This window comes from Uranotaenia lowii, chromosome 3, assembly GCF_029784155.1.
Source record: "Uranotaenia lowii strain MFRU-FL chromosome 3, ASM2978415v1, whole genome shotgun sequence".
NCBI classification, from domain to species: domain Eukaryota; kingdom Metazoa; phylum Arthropoda; class Insecta; order Diptera; family Culicidae; genus Uranotaenia; species Uranotaenia lowii.
This window is the reverse complement of record NC_073693.1, coordinates 341261129-341277807: the sequence shown is the minus strand read 5'-3', so window position 1 is coordinate 341277807 and position 16679 is coordinate 341261129. Positions and strand designations below refer to the sequence as shown.

The 16679-nt window shown below is 37.9% G+C and overlaps 3 protein-coding genes and 1 pseudogene across 7 annotated transcripts; all 4 read right to left on the bottom strand.

The window, feature by feature from the left end:
- Positions 1–3149: 3149 nt before the first annotated feature.
- LOC129753888 (uncharacterized) lies at positions 3150–5298 on the bottom strand. Its single transcript, XM_055749737.1, has 3 exons — positions 4965–5298; positions 3233–4749; positions 3150–3167 (listed from the first exon to the last, which is right to left on the bottom strand). Exons 1-3 carry the CDS (start codon positions 5296–5298, stop codon positions 3150–3152), a joined length of 1869 nt encoding a protein of 622 aa, XP_055605712.1.
- A 772-nt stretch (positions 5299–6070) lies between these two features.
- Positions 6071–7140, bottom strand: LOC129757854 (tyrosine-protein phosphatase 69D-like). The gene is made up of 3 exons (XM_055755207.1): positions 6892–7140; positions 6677–6829; positions 6071–6607 (listed from the first exon to the last, which is right to left on the bottom strand). The coding sequence occupies exons 1-3, from the start codon at positions 7120–7122 to the stop codon at positions 6272–6274; spliced, it is 720 nt and encodes a 239-aa protein (XP_055611182.1). The 5' UTR covers positions 7123–7140; the 3' UTR covers positions 6071–6271.
- LOC129757852 (uncharacterized) lies at positions 6892–10296 on the bottom strand. 5 transcript variants are annotated; one of them, XM_055755203.1, is made up of 9 exons: positions 9656–10296; positions 9404–9543; positions 9129–9310; positions 8856–8970; positions 8405–8523; positions 8176–8325; positions 7517–7633; positions 7267–7431; positions 6892–7212 (listed from the first exon to the last, which is right to left on the bottom strand). In XM_055755203.1, exons 1-9 carry the CDS (start codon positions 10060–10062, stop codon positions 7150–7152), a joined length of 1458 nt encoding a protein of 485 aa, XP_055611178.1. In that variant the 5' UTR covers positions 10063–10296; the 3' UTR covers positions 6892–7149. The 5 variants fall into 5 exon arrangements, 4 of the variants coding, with proteins under 4 accessions (XP_055611178.1, XP_055611177.1, XP_055611179.1 ...); XM_055755202.1 differs by having other exon boundaries at positions 9129–9543; XM_055755204.1 differs by lacking the exons at positions 6892–7212; positions 7517–7633 and having other exon boundaries at positions 7299–7431; positions 8169–8325; positions 9129–9543.
- A 5103-nt stretch (positions 10297–15399) lies between these two features.
- LOC129753887 (uncharacterized) lies at positions 15400–16157 on the bottom strand (annotated as a pseudogene).
- Between the last annotated feature and the right edge of the window lie 522 nt (positions 16158–16679).

Here is a 16679-nt window from a genome sequence, read left to right as displayed (position 1 = left end):
TGTGTTGTTTATGCTTAGACGGAAGCCACGAAACCTTCGTAGCTACTTGTTGAGCGGCGATTTTTTTAAAGAAACGACGGAACAACCTACCACGGACAGAGGATTTTCAACCGGATTTTCCGGAATATGATTTCAATTATTGACATCCTGGAATAATGCAATAATGGCTTTAAACATTTTAACTTGTGATAGCTTTTCATTTGAATTTTAAACGGAAAACTGTTAGCAGAAAAAAGCAGTATTATTGAAAGTGGCTCCAGAGAGTCATCTACGTTGGTAAAATTTTTAGTTTTGTATTGTATTTATTACGGGGGATTCTAGGTCAGATTAACACATCCCGGCTCCAATTTTAATGCTTTTTGGAAATAATCACTCCGCAAATCTAGTAATATAAATTTAAAATAAGTTCGTTGTTATCAATGTTAGAAGTGTTGCATACACACAGGCGTTTAATGACATACATAAGTCAACAAAAATGACAAAAATGGCAAATCACAAATTCACAAAAATGTCATGAATGACAAAGAAAAAGAAAGTTAACAATTTAACAAAAATCATAAAATTTACAATAACTAAAAATTACAAAAATTGCATAAATTACAAACAAGTGCTTTCGATTATCAGGTCCTTGAAAAAAGTCGTTAAAAAGACCGTTTACCCAGAGCGATGATCTTTCTTCAAAAGATTCAACATGCAGAAAAGTGCAATTTTAAATATGTCTCGTCGGATCCGATAACCTTCTCATTGCAACTAGACTAGCTCGAAGCTACACATCAAGGACACCTGAATGAAGCTTAAATCATGTCGCCCGAAAAAGGTGGAAACACAAATTTCCGAATCTCACCAACGAAAGAAAACAAAACTATCCTGACAAGCTTCTGAGCTTCTGTTTCGCAATAAAAGTATTGCGTTTCTTTTCACCTCTGACTGTCTGGTTGGGGTTCTGCTAGTTTGTTTTTTTTTCTACTTCGCTTCTAAACCCAAGTGCCAGAAGATTAAATTCTTCCGGCTAGTTTGTCATCCCCGTTGGGACGAAGCGAATCTTCGTCATTCTCAGCTTCATCGTCACCTTCTGTTTCTGCACCCACATTAAGAACAAAAAATTACCATGAGAAGAATGCAATGCACAGTAGACTGAGTCGATTTGGAGTCATTTTTTGATTTCTCAAACCATGCGGTCTTAGAAGCTTCATTTTGGTTCAAAACTCATCCATGATTTTTTGCAGAATCTTTAAGTAACGTTTACATGAGTAAATTTTAACTTTTAGGTTTGTATGGGAAAATTGAATATTTTGTACTGAAAAACCAACATAATTATTGTTTCTACTGTGGAACCGAGCCTGCTAATGGTTTTTGTGCCAATTTATAAAATCTCCAAAGGAAATTTTTCGCTGAACAACTTTGTCGAAAACCTTTACTTTGTATCTTTTTAGGCAAAAAAATCATTAACAGGCTCGGCTCCAAAGAAAAAACAAAAATGCTGTTGATTTTTCAGTACCAAATATTCAATTTTCCCATACAAACCTCAAGGTTCAAATTTACTCATGTAAACGTTACTTAAAAATTTTGCCAAAAATCAGGGATGAGTTTTGTTTTAATTTAATTTATTTATTTATTGATTGGTCTTTGGTGAATGAACCTTACAGACTTTGTATCTTAAGATTAAGGAACACTACTTATAGCTATTTTAAAACTACGTTTACACATGTTAAAATCAAACAGATGGTATACAGAATTGAAACGTTCACAACATTTATCCAACGGGTGATTTCGGCCATATGCAGTACGGTGATAGGGGATCCAGAGAAACTGGCGTTGTCGAAGTGTTCGGGTCGAGACGTACATGTTGACACGTTGGAGAATATATGATGAATCAATTCGGCAGGTTAGGGTATCGAAAATTAAAGTTTGCTGCAACTCGGCTCGACGCTTTTCGAGTGTCGCTAAATTCATCAGGCTGCATCTTTGTTCGTACGGTGGTAGTCGATGTGGATCATTCCAAGGAAGCTGTCGTAAAGCGTATCTAACGAAACTTCGCTGAACTCGCTCGAGGCGGTAAGATTGGGTGTTCTGAGAAGGAGCCCAAACCTGCACAGCGTACTCCATGATGCTACGCACTGAAGAGCAGTAGATGGCTTTAAGGGCATAGATATCGTCGAAATCAGAAGTGTTTCGGCGCAAAAATCCAAGAGCTGCGAAACCTTTTGCAGCAGTAAGCGCAATGTGCTCAGAAAATGTGAGTCGGCTATCCACTTTAACACCTAAATCAACGTGATCTGGCGAACGTGGGGTGCCCGAGAAATTGGAGAACGGTTGCTATGAACCGAGTGAATTTTAGGAATTATGTTCGTCAAGTTATGTCGTGAGACGGAATACTATGTAAATAAAAATAACCTAAATCAACAATAGACTTCACGTTCTCCAAGCTCACTCCAGAAAGTTGATAGTTGTAATGAACAACATTACGTGAACGTGAGAAATTAACCACTTTACATTTTTTTGCGTTCGCCGCCATTCCATTTGAGTGGCACCAGTCCTCTAGTTTGGCGATGTCAGTTTGTAGGGCGAGGCAATCAAATTCGCTAATCACTTTCCTATAGAGTTTCAGATCGTCGGCATACATAAGCGTGTCAGATTGGAGCGTTGCACACAAGTCATTTACAAAAATAATAAATAATAAAGGTCCAAGGTGACTACCTTGCGGTACTCCAGACGGCATGTCAAATTTCCTCGAGCGTGAATTTTTTATTTTTGTGTACGCCTGACGGTTAGCAAGGTACGACGCAGTCCATTCAAGCGACCAGGATGGAGAGCCAAGTCTATCCATCTTTGCAATCAGTATTTTGTGCGGGACCCGGTCAAAAGCCTTCGCAAAGTCGATGTAAACCGAATCTACTTGACATCCTTTTTCCAAATTGTTGTTCAGCGAGCTCACGTAACACATTAAGTTGGTGACAGTTGACCTTTTTTTAACGAAACCATGTTGCGAATCAGCGATGAAGGGTTTGATGGCAGCATACATACGTTCATGCATCAAAACTTCGAAGATTTTGGAAATTGCGCAGAGTATCGAAATCGGCCTGTAGTTTTCTACACAATGTGCGTTTCCTGATTTGTAAATCGGAGTGATAGCCGCAATACGCCAGGCGTTAGGAAATGTCCTTTCTCTGAGTGAGCGATTAAACAGGTGACAAATCGGTGCAGCTAGAGATGCAGCGCAATTTTTTAGTACTGATGGAGGTATATCGTCTGGTCCAGTACCTTTAGATGGGTCGACTGTCGATAATCTTTCGAAAACTTCCTGTTCAGTGAGGGATGGCATAGGTAAGTTGACGTCGTGAGATTGCATAGAGGCTAGATAGTTGCTATCTGTTTCATAGTCGGCGGAACTAAAAACGCTTTGAAAAAAGTCAGCAAACATATTCGTAGATTCCGTCAAGTTACTTGCAGCTACGCCATTAAAACTGATGTCCACAGGAATAGTTGCATGTCTTCGCTTGCTTTTGAAGTGTTTCCAAAACGACGAAGGATCGCGTTTCAGGTTCTGTTGAAGGCGACTGATGTGTTGACGATAAAGATTGTCGTTCAGTTCTTTAAAATCTCGTTCCAAAGACCTCAAACGGCGTCTTTGATCTTCGGTACGATTCTTAGTATAACACTTGCGGGCCTCACGAAGCTGGTTCCGTAATCGTCTGAGATCAGAGTTCCACCATGCGTGTTTAAATGGCTGGGGTCTCGGAGAGCTCTTCACAGGAACGTATTGTTTCAAAACGGAGTGGAGTTTTCTGTAGAATGCATCGACTGCAACATTGACGTTGTCGTTAGCACCGATGAATTCCCAGTCTGTGGAGTCAAACGCAGCAGCAATCAGGTCGAAGTTACATTTACTGTAGTCTAAGACGAAGTCGAATCTTCCTGTGCAATCGGTCGGCGAAGAATTGGAGTGAACTTCCACGCATAATACGTACGGCTTGTGATGACGGTCGGTAGGGATAATCGAGACCGGAGATTCGAACATGATCACATTGCCAGGATCATTGCAGAAAGCAAGGTCCAACAGGCGCATACTGCAGTTTGGTATGGAGCATATTTGATGCAAGCCGGCGGAAAAAAGCATTTCAGTTAGAGAAATTTCGGCTTCAGTGGAGGCGTTTGTCGGCAGGTAGCTATTTAAGTCATGATCAAAGATCCATTGCAGTTGTGGGAGATTGTAATCGCCAACAACGATGACAGAGTCCAGTGCGGTGGCCAGATTCATTATTCGTTGTACTGCGGCAAAATGTGTTTCGTAGTTGCGAAGGCAGCTGTTAGGCCGAAGATATATGCAACACAGGTACAAATATCCCGGATCGGTTCTGATTCTGACAATAGTTTGCTCAAGGTGTTCACAACCTTCTAAAGTTATTGGGATTGCATTCAACTCCTTTTTAACAGCAATCAGGACACCTCCACCTCTTTGAGCCGTGCTCGTCTCAGCACTACGATCGCAGCGATATATACTATAGTTCGAAGAAAGTTCGCAGTTTTGAAATTTGTCGTTCAACCAAGTTTCTGAGATTAAAATGCAATCATGGTCACTAGCAGACAGCGCGTTGTAGAAAGCGGTTGTTTTGGTGCGCATACCACCTGCATTCTGGTAGTAAAGGGAAATGCTACGGAGTTCAGTTCTTATCGGTGGAGTATTGGAATTTGAAGTAACGGGTTCAAGGATCAGTCGTTCCACAGGATCTGGGTTGACCGCTTCTGTTACTGATTTGGGGTAATATAAGGGGTTGTTTGTGCAGTATTGTTCGGAAGAAGCGATTGCGGTTTGGGGGCCCAAAAAACCTCGTTGGATCCGTTACCAGTAAATTCCCTGAAACGAATTCCAACAGGCCAAGTCTCAGTGGCCAGAGCTTTACTTCGCAAGTCTGTTTTCATGTCAACTTTGAATGACACAAATGAAAGAGAGTTAATATCTCTACCCCTTGGTACGAGCTTTCTTATTTTGATTTCGTTGTCACCAAGATTGCTGCGAATCATATCGAGAACCCTCTCATCAGAAACACTTGGGTGGACTCCAGCAAGGTACAGCGAGAAAGTTGGAACTGATTCAGCGCTCTGCGATGCGATGGAAGCGATATTGGCATGATCAGAGTTGGTCCCTTGAGCACAGATGCGTGAAGGGGGTGGGCGACGGGGTGTGGAATGAATATTTTCTTCGAAACGGCGACGTTTCGTACCAGGAACGGGAACAAGCAGTTTATTGGAGCTAGGAATACCTTTCGGTGTCGGGAAATCTTTAAAACCGGAACGCATTTCGCTGCGAATAAGCTGAAGGATACTGTCCTGAATTTCATTTTTTAACGATGTCTTGAAAGAGTCGCAGCCGAAGAAACTGATACCATGGCATTTTTAAAGCGAGCCGTTGATAGCAGTTTTTTACAGCACGTGCAAATCCAGATAAGATGCAGATTTTTTGTTTTTCCCTCAATCAAATTTGGCGATAATTCGGAACATTTCATGCAAACTTTTGTAGAGCAGAACCCTTCGCATTGGATGAAATCCCCTTCGAAGATGTCTGCACATTTTTCACATATATGAGCCATTATTAAATGTTATTCCAGATATTGAAAAGGCTACTGTGCTCAGCAACAGATAGCGCTAGTGTCGCTTGCGAGAAAAAGTAATTTGGGCTTGTTTGTCTGTTGTGCGCTTGTTCTTCGATGTTGTTTTTGGTTTACCTTGTATTGTCGCAGATGAAAACAAAGCAGGGGCCAATCACGATAAACACGCTAGAAATAATTAAACCATTTACGAATCAAAAATAACCATTTTTGACCTTTTCCCGGGAAATGTCATTTTATGAGTTCTCCATGAGAAGTCATAAAATGACTTCTAGGGGAGAAGTTAAAATATGGTTGTTTTTCAACCGAATGGGATTCTGGAGGAGAAGTTGAAAAATGGTTGTTTTTAATTCATAATGGCAAATGAGGGAGAATGTTACGTAGAAAAAGTATAGATTCGAGTGTTTTCGAAGTAAAAAAAAAAATAAATTGAAACAATTTGTGTTTTCACATCTTTGTATTTATTTATTAATTTTCTGCTTCCTTTTGATAATAAGTCACATAGGTAGGTGACTCTGAAAAATACGTAGAAAAATGATCGTTCAAGTATACGAACGTATAAAGCATATAAAACATAATTAATATTACTACAGCATATTACTAAACTCATTTAAACCCTACACAGCCCTTCAATACAGTAATTAGAAGTGTTTATTACTAAAAATTCATTCACTCCTACATTTTTTTTGACTTTTTACCTCGGCAGTGACGATACCGCCGTCTGTGATCCTCTTCAGGTAAAGCTTAAACGGGGCATTCAAGGATGTGATAAATTCCAGCACTGCTACTTTGGCTCCGATTTGGATACGGTCGAATTGTTGTCCACGATATTGATGCGAGGATCTCATGTAAGTGCAGTTGTCGTGACCCGGTTTCGGAGCCAGGATGACTCGATTTTTGTCGTAGGGAACACACGCATCCGATCGATTCTTGGCCTTGTTCTTCTCGCTACCACCCATCGCAATTGTACGTCGGGAGTCGTCTTGGAAGGACTTCAGTCGCTAGAATGAAAATGTTAGCCGTTTGAATATGTTTTTGAAAGAAGGGAACTTTATATTCTTTTTGTTTACCTGGAATTGTGCTTCTAATTTAGTAATATCGGAGTTATCCGATGATGGCTGTTTCAGACTTTCCACGGTTGCAGCTAATGATATTTTGTCAATTTCAGTATCCCCAAAATATGCTAACTCAGTAAGGGCTCGATATAAAAATATGTATTGTTTCTGAAAAAAAAAAATAGTTATTGGAACCCTAAAAGGTTTGCAACAAAAACAGCTAATCTTACCAGTGACTGAACGAGAAAATTTCTTTGATATCGCATATCACAAATTGTGTTGAAGATGGAAACCTGACCTTCCTCGTTCAATTGCTGTGAAAGTGTATCGAGGGCCACGAAAATACCGGTTCGACCAGCACCAGCACTGCAATGAACCAATATCGGGCCACGCTGCAATGAGTATTCTGAATTGATGCGTTTGGTGAATTTGGTGATTCCTTGTGGGTCTTCCGTTGCCATAAAATCCTTCCAGGTCAGATAGTGGAACTAAGAGATGTATCGATTGTCTTCTACATCTTCGCCAGCTGAGTTGATAGATCGTTTTGTCACCTGAAATTAAGCCATTATGAGACGAGCGTATTTCACAAAACCAAGACTACGTACCTTCAAATTTCGCACTATATAATCGGCATAGTAGCTATCGGAAGTAAAAGCATTGCCCAGCTCTCCATACTGTGTCGAGTCGTTAATATTCTCCGGCCAATATTTGGCACATTTCGTTTTATTGTACTTCTCCAAGTTGGTCTGCGTTTTCTGCGTCTGTGTTTTCTGCGGAGAGAAAAGAGAACAGTTTTAAATATATAATTAAATGTTTGAAAAGTCATACAAATTTGCGAGTAAAATATAAAATTACATTTGTGGTTGAGAAGAAAACTTCGACGTATAGCTGCAGTTGGTAGCTAAGGTAGGATCCAAACCAGAGCTTTTGATGATCAGCATTTAAGTAAAATCTTGGGCTACGGAAGGATGGCTGTCAACGATATGGATGCGAGAATGTTCATTGTAAGTCGAGTCTTGAGAGCAGCTGTATACAAATCAGTCCGATTTGTCTGGCTTTTCACCTTTGGCAGTGACGATACCACCGAGGCCCGTTTTCAGGGGCCAGAGTGACAAATTCCAGCAGTTTTTTGATTGAGACATTTTTTCTAATGAATGATGTTCGATGAGGTCGTTGATGTAACTTATACTTAAATTTGATTACATTTTCTCTTTTAAGGTACACGCGATTGATCCATGAAGTTTAGAAAAAAATGAACTATTTGATGAATATAAAAGCAGTTATAGAGAATTTAAATCAATTTAAAGACGATAACATTTTTGTTTTTCATTGTTACTTTCTGTGAAACTTTCTGCCAATTGTTTTACGCTGGCTCTGTGTGTAGTTTTTTGGATTTCATAACTATGGATGTATAAAAATTCCATGAATTTGGCCAGGATTGTCGGTGGTTTAACGCCGAAAACAATAAACGACTTTGAAAAAACTTCTAATGATTTTACAAATTCACCTTCTACCTTAATTGTGATGCCATTTAAATATATCGTATAATTCCCTACATCGAATGGTTTCGCTTGGCACAGAATCTGGGCTGGAGGATATTTTCCAGTTGTAAGGAATATGGCTTCATACCTTCCCAACATCTCAAGGGTAGCCATTGCATCCTCCTGAAAAACAAAAATGCCAAAATGATTTTTTTTTATCAACCATCAGTCTAGTAAATATCATTAAATACTTTAAACTTACTCCAGTCCATGTGATGAATGCTTGCGCTAACTGCTCCTCAATATCGCCATCATAAATTTTACGGTTGATTCCTTGACAGTTCAAGGTTAGCCAGATGCGTAAAGCTCCTCTTAAATTACCTGTGGAATAATATTTATGATTGATATTTATGATATTATGTTCTCTAAGGTTTCTTAATCTTCAGATTGTTAATACAAAATAAATCAGATAAAAATAAACATCGTAAATAACAGGAATCTACTGCTTACAAAAAAAAACAAGTTTATGTAATCAGTTGATTACAATTATTTATGCAGCTTACTTCTAATGCTTTTCAGTATTTGGTCCTCCGTTTAGTACAGATCAATGAAAGATCATAATAGAAATAAATTATATTTTAAACCTGTTAAATACATTGAAATAACGGATCCAATAAAAGTTGAATAATCTCGTAATTTAAACATATACTTGCCATCTTTGACCCGACCGAAGCTAGTCGGCTTGAACAGTAGCCCCTTAGCACAAACACTGTTAAGGTTTGCGTGTTTATTGTATGAGGGATTCATTATCGAAAACATGTCAACAATCTGAAAGATAGAAATGTAAACAATTAAAATACGAAAATAATAATTGTATCTTGTTCTTACGACAAATTTAAGTGATTGAGGAAAGGTTTTTATTATAAATATAATTCAAACTAAAAAAAGGACTTAATAAGAAATCAAATGCAGAAGTGTTAACTTACTATTTCACCCCCAAATCCGAGAAGGTGCGGTAAGGTTTCCGAAATTGATTTTGGTTTTTTTTTTCGAACGATCAAATTTTGTAGTAATGGCAAACACTTCACCATGTCTTCTTTTATATAAGTGATATTTTCAGGCATTCCTTCCATCACTGCAAGGTTTATGGCTATACTGACAACTTCTTCTGTAACCGTTATTGTGTTGGATGAACGAGGAAATTTTTTATGTTGTTTTGGTATTCCATGGCATAAATTTCTAAAATGATTGTAGATTATACCAGAATGCGGCTGACCACGCCCTTTGCCACTATTTCTTGAAAAAAATGCCATTTCGCTGTTTTCTGCATAGTTCTGCAAATATGGAAACTCCTGGATAATTTTGCGAGCCATTTCCTCCAGTTCGACAGTTTTTGGATAGCTGTAATCATTGCAAGTAAAAAAGGTATGTTATAATCAAGGAAAAGCAAGGAAAAGCGGTTAATGAACCGCTTTAAATATAGAGAAGATAATAAATTGGATACTTAACGCACTCTTTAGAAATAACTCGGTTTTTCCACCTCCAACACAAGATGCGAACCATCTCGCACATCTCTTTGCGTAGGAGCGGCAGCTGTTTATCCAGTTTTGCGTACAGAACCTGTTGGGCGAATTTGGCATGCTTCTCTAGCTTTATTCGGATTTCGGAGATGTTTTCAGTATTCAATTGTTCTGTACATGTTGAATTTTTGGCTTTTGTTTTCCCTATTATGTCCAGTACAAGGAGAATCGGCCCTTCCTTCAATCCCATATTTTTTAAGCGGTCTTCGGTTGCTAGCCTCAACGAAGTGTTGTTGAATTTTTGCGCTGAAAAATTACAATTGTTTAAATTATCAGATGATGTGCAAAAATTAAAACAATCAATCTTAAAAGTTTTTTCGTTAAAAATGTAAGAATCCATGCATAATTAAAACCCGTTTCAAACGAAATTTAGAATCAAAACTTGCACAATAATAAATTGTGGTTGGATGCGTTTATCGTTTGAACAGCCCGAAATTTGAAAAAAGGTGCATGCTGTTATTATTAGGTCAATAATTATTATTGTTTGATAACACTCTAACCGATTAGATGGTAAAGTATACAATTTCCGGGATAAACAGTACTTTCCACCTGATTATATCATGCGAATTATAAATACACCTAGGTCTTTTTTTACACTGATATACGTACCGCGTAAAAAAACCGTGCAAAAAAACCGTGTTAATTCCCAAAAAACCGTGTAAAAAAAACCGTGTTAATTGCGGAAAACCGTGTAAAAAAAGGCCTTTAAATTTATGCAGCTCTGAAACTTGAAAATATAAGACATGTAACTTGACACTTTAGACCTGAGACCTGACACCTGAGACTTGAGACCTGAAACTTGAGACTTAAGACATGAGACCTGAGATCTGAGACTTGCGAACTGGTACCTGAGACTTGAGACCTGACAATTGAGACATGAGACCTGAGACTTAAGACATGGCCCCTGAGACCTAAGACCTGAGACCTGAAACCTGAGACCTGCGACTTAAGACATGGGACATTAAACCTGAGACCTGAGACATTTACAAAGTAACTATTAATGATTAGGAAATATTCTACTAACCATTTGTCTGCAGTGATAAACAGTTTTAATTAGGGGTTTGGAATAGAAGCACTAATGATTAATTATATACATTATAATGGTTTCAAAAAAACAAGAAAAATTTAAACTATTTTAATGAGCGACAAGTAAAATACGGGAATGATTAATAGTCATCAATATACTTCAGACATATGTAATCGCTGCTGTCTGTTTGGTTATGATATTGCCAAATATTGTAAGTTTTCAACGTAAGTAACTGATGAGACTTAATACGAACTGATGATGGTATTTGATGAATTAGATAGCTCCATGTTTTTTTACATAGTACAGCTTCTACTTTCTGGATTAAAAAGAGAATATCATCTTCATGTTTAATCATGCACTGTACTATCCCATACTGGAATTCGCCCAAAATTTTATATTTGGTTATCAACCCTGGCTTGAAAGATGTTCCGTTAATTCTCACATGTTTGATGGCTGTAACATTGACGGGTAAATCAAATATTAACATTAAATCACAGTTTAAACTGTTTTTTAAACAGATTTTTGATGAAATTATTTCAACTTTAGGTATGCTGTACTCGTGCTTTATGATTTGGTCAATTTGTCTAAAATTCAACCTTTTGGTAAAACTGTAAGTTATGTTTAAAAAATTGTTACAAAGTTTACTTTGTTTCTTTGATTCTTTAAATTTTGCCTCAAATTGCATGCAGCTATGCCTCGCTATTGTACCCGATTCCAGAGCAATCCTTTTGTAGTGAGATAGATGGTGTAGTTTATTTATCGGATTTACGTTTGGGAAAGATTCTCTAAACATTGCATGAAATACACGTATATTTGTATCCATTTCAGCAAGCATAGCATCATCTAGTGTTTGTGAAAATGCACAGTAAGTTATATTTAATAACATTGATATAATATTTATTACTTCATCTTTGCCATGCACAACATCCCAAAACATGAATTGGAAAGCTCGGAGAAGCGTCCAACACTGTGCAGCAGATTGACTGAGTTTTGTTTTCTTTTTCAATAGTTTGCCAGATATGTTGGACGACGGTTTATCTGTAATTTCAGTAAATCCATAATCAAAAGACTGTATTGTGTTATTTACTGTATAATCTGATATTAAGCCATCTTCATTTATCAATTTATCGAAAACTAATGCAAGAGTCAAATTTACAACCCCTTCCAATAAATCGTGCATGGGATCAAATGTATAGTTAGTAGCTATGTTAAAATAAGGTATAAAATGAAGAACTGGAAAGCCACGAATGCCAACTTGATTGGGCTGTTTTGTTTTAGTCATGACTGCTTCTAAATCTAGCTGAAGGCTTTCGATTGTTTTGATATTTGCAACTTCACCAATGTTTCCAGAAAGTAACAAGTCTCGTGAAATATAGCACATTCTACAAAATAATTTTGACTGTGGAGGCATGATATTAAAAATGTCATGTATGGCAAGACCATCACCTACAACGTTGATAAGTACCGCTCTCAAAGTGAATGATAAGGTGTTTTCAAGTTTAATGTTGACACCTTCATCTGAAGACAGCTTTATCATATCGTCAATGAAAGGCTGAAGAATTTTCTTGTACCCGTATTTTTTTAGAATTTTAGTGCGAACCATTAGAACTAAGTATAAATTATCCATAGTGCTGTTCAAACAAGGAGGAAAATTTTGAATTTTAATAGTGAAATTAGTTATTTTTTGGTTTCCTCTTCTACTCCCGAGAGGGTTCAGATACTCGACATCATCCACGTGCAGAGACAATCTTAAAGCGTCGGGATATCTCTGTAGGAATGGATGATTTTTAAATTGTAGACCGTCTTTGAAGCTTCGCATTTTCCCATCTTCACTTTGTTTTTCATCGTGTATAAGCTGTCTCGCTGAATCGTTCCGCATTACAAGACCCAATGTTTCTGCTACCGGAATATAATGCGTCGAATCCTTCCTTATAAACGTAGATTTTATCGTTCTCCTGGCGCTGAATCTTCGTGAATCCAAGTTTTCGCGTAAGCCTACCTCTTTGGTTTTGACTATTTTTGTTCTACCTAAAATGATTTCCCGAGGTACCGGCAGAACACATTTCGCTTTTGATCCAAGAAAAGCTATATTATCATTGAAGGTGTTTACTTGATCGCCGATTCCTTGAAGTTCACAATTGTTTATCAACGATATGACAGAAGAGTCTCTTAGATCAATATCTTTTGAAGCCAAAAATTGTTTAAATAATCCGACAACATAAACATTATACATTTGTATTATTTCGCTTGATTTTTTAATTATTTGTTTTATTTTATTTTCAGGAAACCCAACGTCGCATCGCATACTTGTTATGTATTCGGACATAGCGTTATATATTTCATCCTTCGTCATTGGATCCATGTGAAAGGCCTCGTTTTCGATACGATGTAGTTCAACAGATTCAAGTTCACCTTCGTTAGAAATCTCAGAGTGTGGCGCATCATTGACTGACATTGATATTCGGGGATGTTTTTTTAAAATATGTTTGCGAAAAACGGTAAACAAATTAAATATATCTCCACATTTAGAGCAACGAAAAGGTAGCGAATTTGCAACGGTCGTCTTCAAATGATGATGTGAAATAAAATGTTCCTTGAGTTCATCAACGTAGCCTGGAATCAGCTGATTACATTCTGTGATATGGCACCGGAATCCTAAATATGAATGTTATTCAGTTTTAATTACTCTTAATCGAATCTTAATAATTAATCTAAATAAACCAACAGGATGTTAAACCTGGGAAAATTCAAAATTGGTACACGAGTTACACAAAAAAACTATCCCCCCCGCGCGTGAGGTGATGATAGTCGAGTCGAGTTGGAGTCACGTGAGTCTTGTCACCTCATTCCCGAAGCCGATGTGACAGAGATTCATGCCCAGCTGACTACTAGATTAGGATAAGAACTCAAAAAGTTCATTCTAAAAGACGTTTCTCACCTAAAGCGACTTCTGGAATCGGGTGACTCGACTATCGTCACCTCACGAAGAAATCATGATGGGGGTCTTGAACTCAATAATTTAATGTATTATTCACCCATATTCTCGTTTTCGATTGAATGATATTCGTATGAAAGTTTCTACATTTCGTTTTCTTGTTTTCATTCGAACTTATTAAAACAGTTCGATGTGATTATATGGTGAATACAAAATATAAAATTATATTCGATCGGAAGTAAATACACCGTTAACTAGAATAAGAGTGAATGTCTTTTGTGCTGAAAAATCGTTGCAGTTAACCGTACAAAGTATGTGTAGTAAAAAGTGGTAAATATGTAAAAAAATACAAATACTGTATTGATTAGATAGCCGGCCGTGTGCAGTTTTTCTGACATTTAATTTTAAACATCTTTATTTGAAATCTGAACTTTTTTTAAATTTCAATCGAAAACAAAAGCTGCAATATAAATGAGTTATTTTTGGAGTTTTATTCAGAAATCTTCATCTGAAATTTCGATCATTAATCAGAACCTGAACTAATAATTTGACACATTTTCAATTTTGCAACTGAAATCTGAATCTGAAAACCCATCTTGAAAAACAATTTAAATTCTTGATGGCTTTTTATACAGGCAGGTTTTTTGAGGATATTGTGGAAGTGTTGAAGCTGTAGAGCGTATTAAAAAAAGACCACAATAAAAACTATTTTTGGCTATAAGATCAGAACCTTACAATGGTTCTTTCCTTCATCAATTTCACTATATTCAAATTTCAAGTTTATTACCCATTTCTAGGTTTTACAGGTTACTAGATTTACTAAGTTTTAACAATTTAAATAAAAAATAGCATTTATTATGCTAATGGTTAAGTAAACAATTGGAGTGTTTCGTTTATTGTGAGCTTTAGCTTTGATCATCTAACAGCTAGTCTTTGAATTCATTTTATCTTTCTGAAAGTCTTTTCGAACAGTCCTTTCGCCATCAAATTAACAACAATTGATAATCGTTTCAACATAAGCTCTAGATAAATTTCATCCAAATACATTTTTGCTAACAATGTTTGTTCGGGCTCGGCCGATGGGGGGGTTCGGATTTCGAGGTCTTTCTTCCCGTCTCCAGACGACGGCATCCACCAGCAGCAGAAACTCCAGGTAAGTCACCACAACAGCTGATCGCCCGCTCGGGGGAGTTTTAGTTTGCACTATTGTGTGGTACGTTGTATCGAGTACCACCACGCAATTTGATTGCACTTATGTTGCACCACCGTCAATTAACTGATTTCGGATGAACTTTAGAAGTAAGTCGCTTGGTTGGACTTTAAAGTCCAAGTATTTAAAGTTCAACCAAGCGACTTACTTCTAAAGTTCATCCGAAATCAGTTAATTGACGGTGGTGCAACATAAGTGCAATCAAATTGCGTGGTGGTACTCGATACAACGTACCACACAATAGTGCAAACTAAAACTCCCCCGAGCGGGCGATCAGCTGTTGTGGTGACTTACCTGGAGTTTCTGCTGCTGGTGGATGCCGTCGTCTGGAGACGGGAAGAAAGACCTCGAAATCCGAACCCCCCCATCGGCCGAGCCCGAACAATGTTAATTAACGATTTCAGATATAGAAATACAAAACACCAAAAAAATTAACGTGTCTTACTATACTCGGAAGATATTAACATTCAAGTTTTGCTATTAAATTTCGAGAAACATCACCTAATTACAATAAACAACGTACATAGATGAGAATGATTGATCATTTAATCACTCTTATCTTTGCTGGTTATAGTTGCCCGTTTATGCAGTCGATGGCATTCACGGTTCAGGCTTTACGATTGGGACTTCCTTATATTTGCGTTCACGAACCAAATCAATTTCCGGCTCATTGATGCCTTTCTTCAAATCATCCACAATAACTTCAAAGGCAGAAGGGTCCGATGTGTTGGGCTCTTCGTGCTTCTTCTGGGTCACGCTGCTGCGGGCAGCAGCAATGGCATTTTGGGTTTGCTTGATGACAAAAAGCTAGCAAAACTGGAAATGTCGAATTTACGCCGGGCACGGAAAAGCAGGAGGATGTTTTGAAGACCGACGTTCAGATGCTGCTCGGTACCATGATCGCTGTGCGAATATTTGCGCATCTCCCAAATGGCCTCTAGCAGAAACAGAACCAGCGCAAACAACAAAAATATAAATAGATCTGGGCCAACCGGCTCAGCATCGCCAGGAAGCGACTCTTGAAGATTAGTTGCAATCGCTGGGGGCTGGCCACCGGAAGCACCAGCAAAAGCGCAATTGCGATCTCTATCGGTATAATTTCTCACTACCATGTTCGATTTCCAAAACGAAATTGAGTGCAAACATTAATCCACTATATCTCAAAATTCTATTTAATAAATTAGAACGTCCGTGAAGACTGAATGGCGACTTACCCTCCAACAGCGCATGGGTCTCCGGATCGGTTTTTTGTATTTCTTCCATCCCAAATATCCAATTGTTTCCAACACACAATTTTCAGCCACTCCGAACAACGCGAACACAAAATAAAATGGCGAGCGTTGAAAACTCTTTTACACTACCCAATATGTTTTCTCATTTTATTATTTATTTTTAACCATATCTGGTTACTGCGCCAATTCTTTCGACATGGTTGAAAATAAATCTCAAATTATTCTTAAAAAATAACCATAATCACAGTTCTGTGGCAAACAGCAAAAAATGGTCATTTTTCATACATAAATGGTTACTTAGAAATGAGCGTGAAGCTGAGAATAGTGGCGATGTCGGCGTTTGGTCTAGTGGTGTGGGTTGGAGCAGCTAGTGAGTTTTGTTTTGGGTGGTCGGAATCGCAATCAAAACACAAGCAGCAACGGTCAACTTTATTCGGTATACGGTCGGGTGTTTTACATACGGTTGAGTGGCTTGTTGTGCGTTGTAATGATGTACGGTGGTTAGCAAGTGAAGTGGCGGTTGGCTGTTGTCACGCTAGGTGATCGGTGGAGC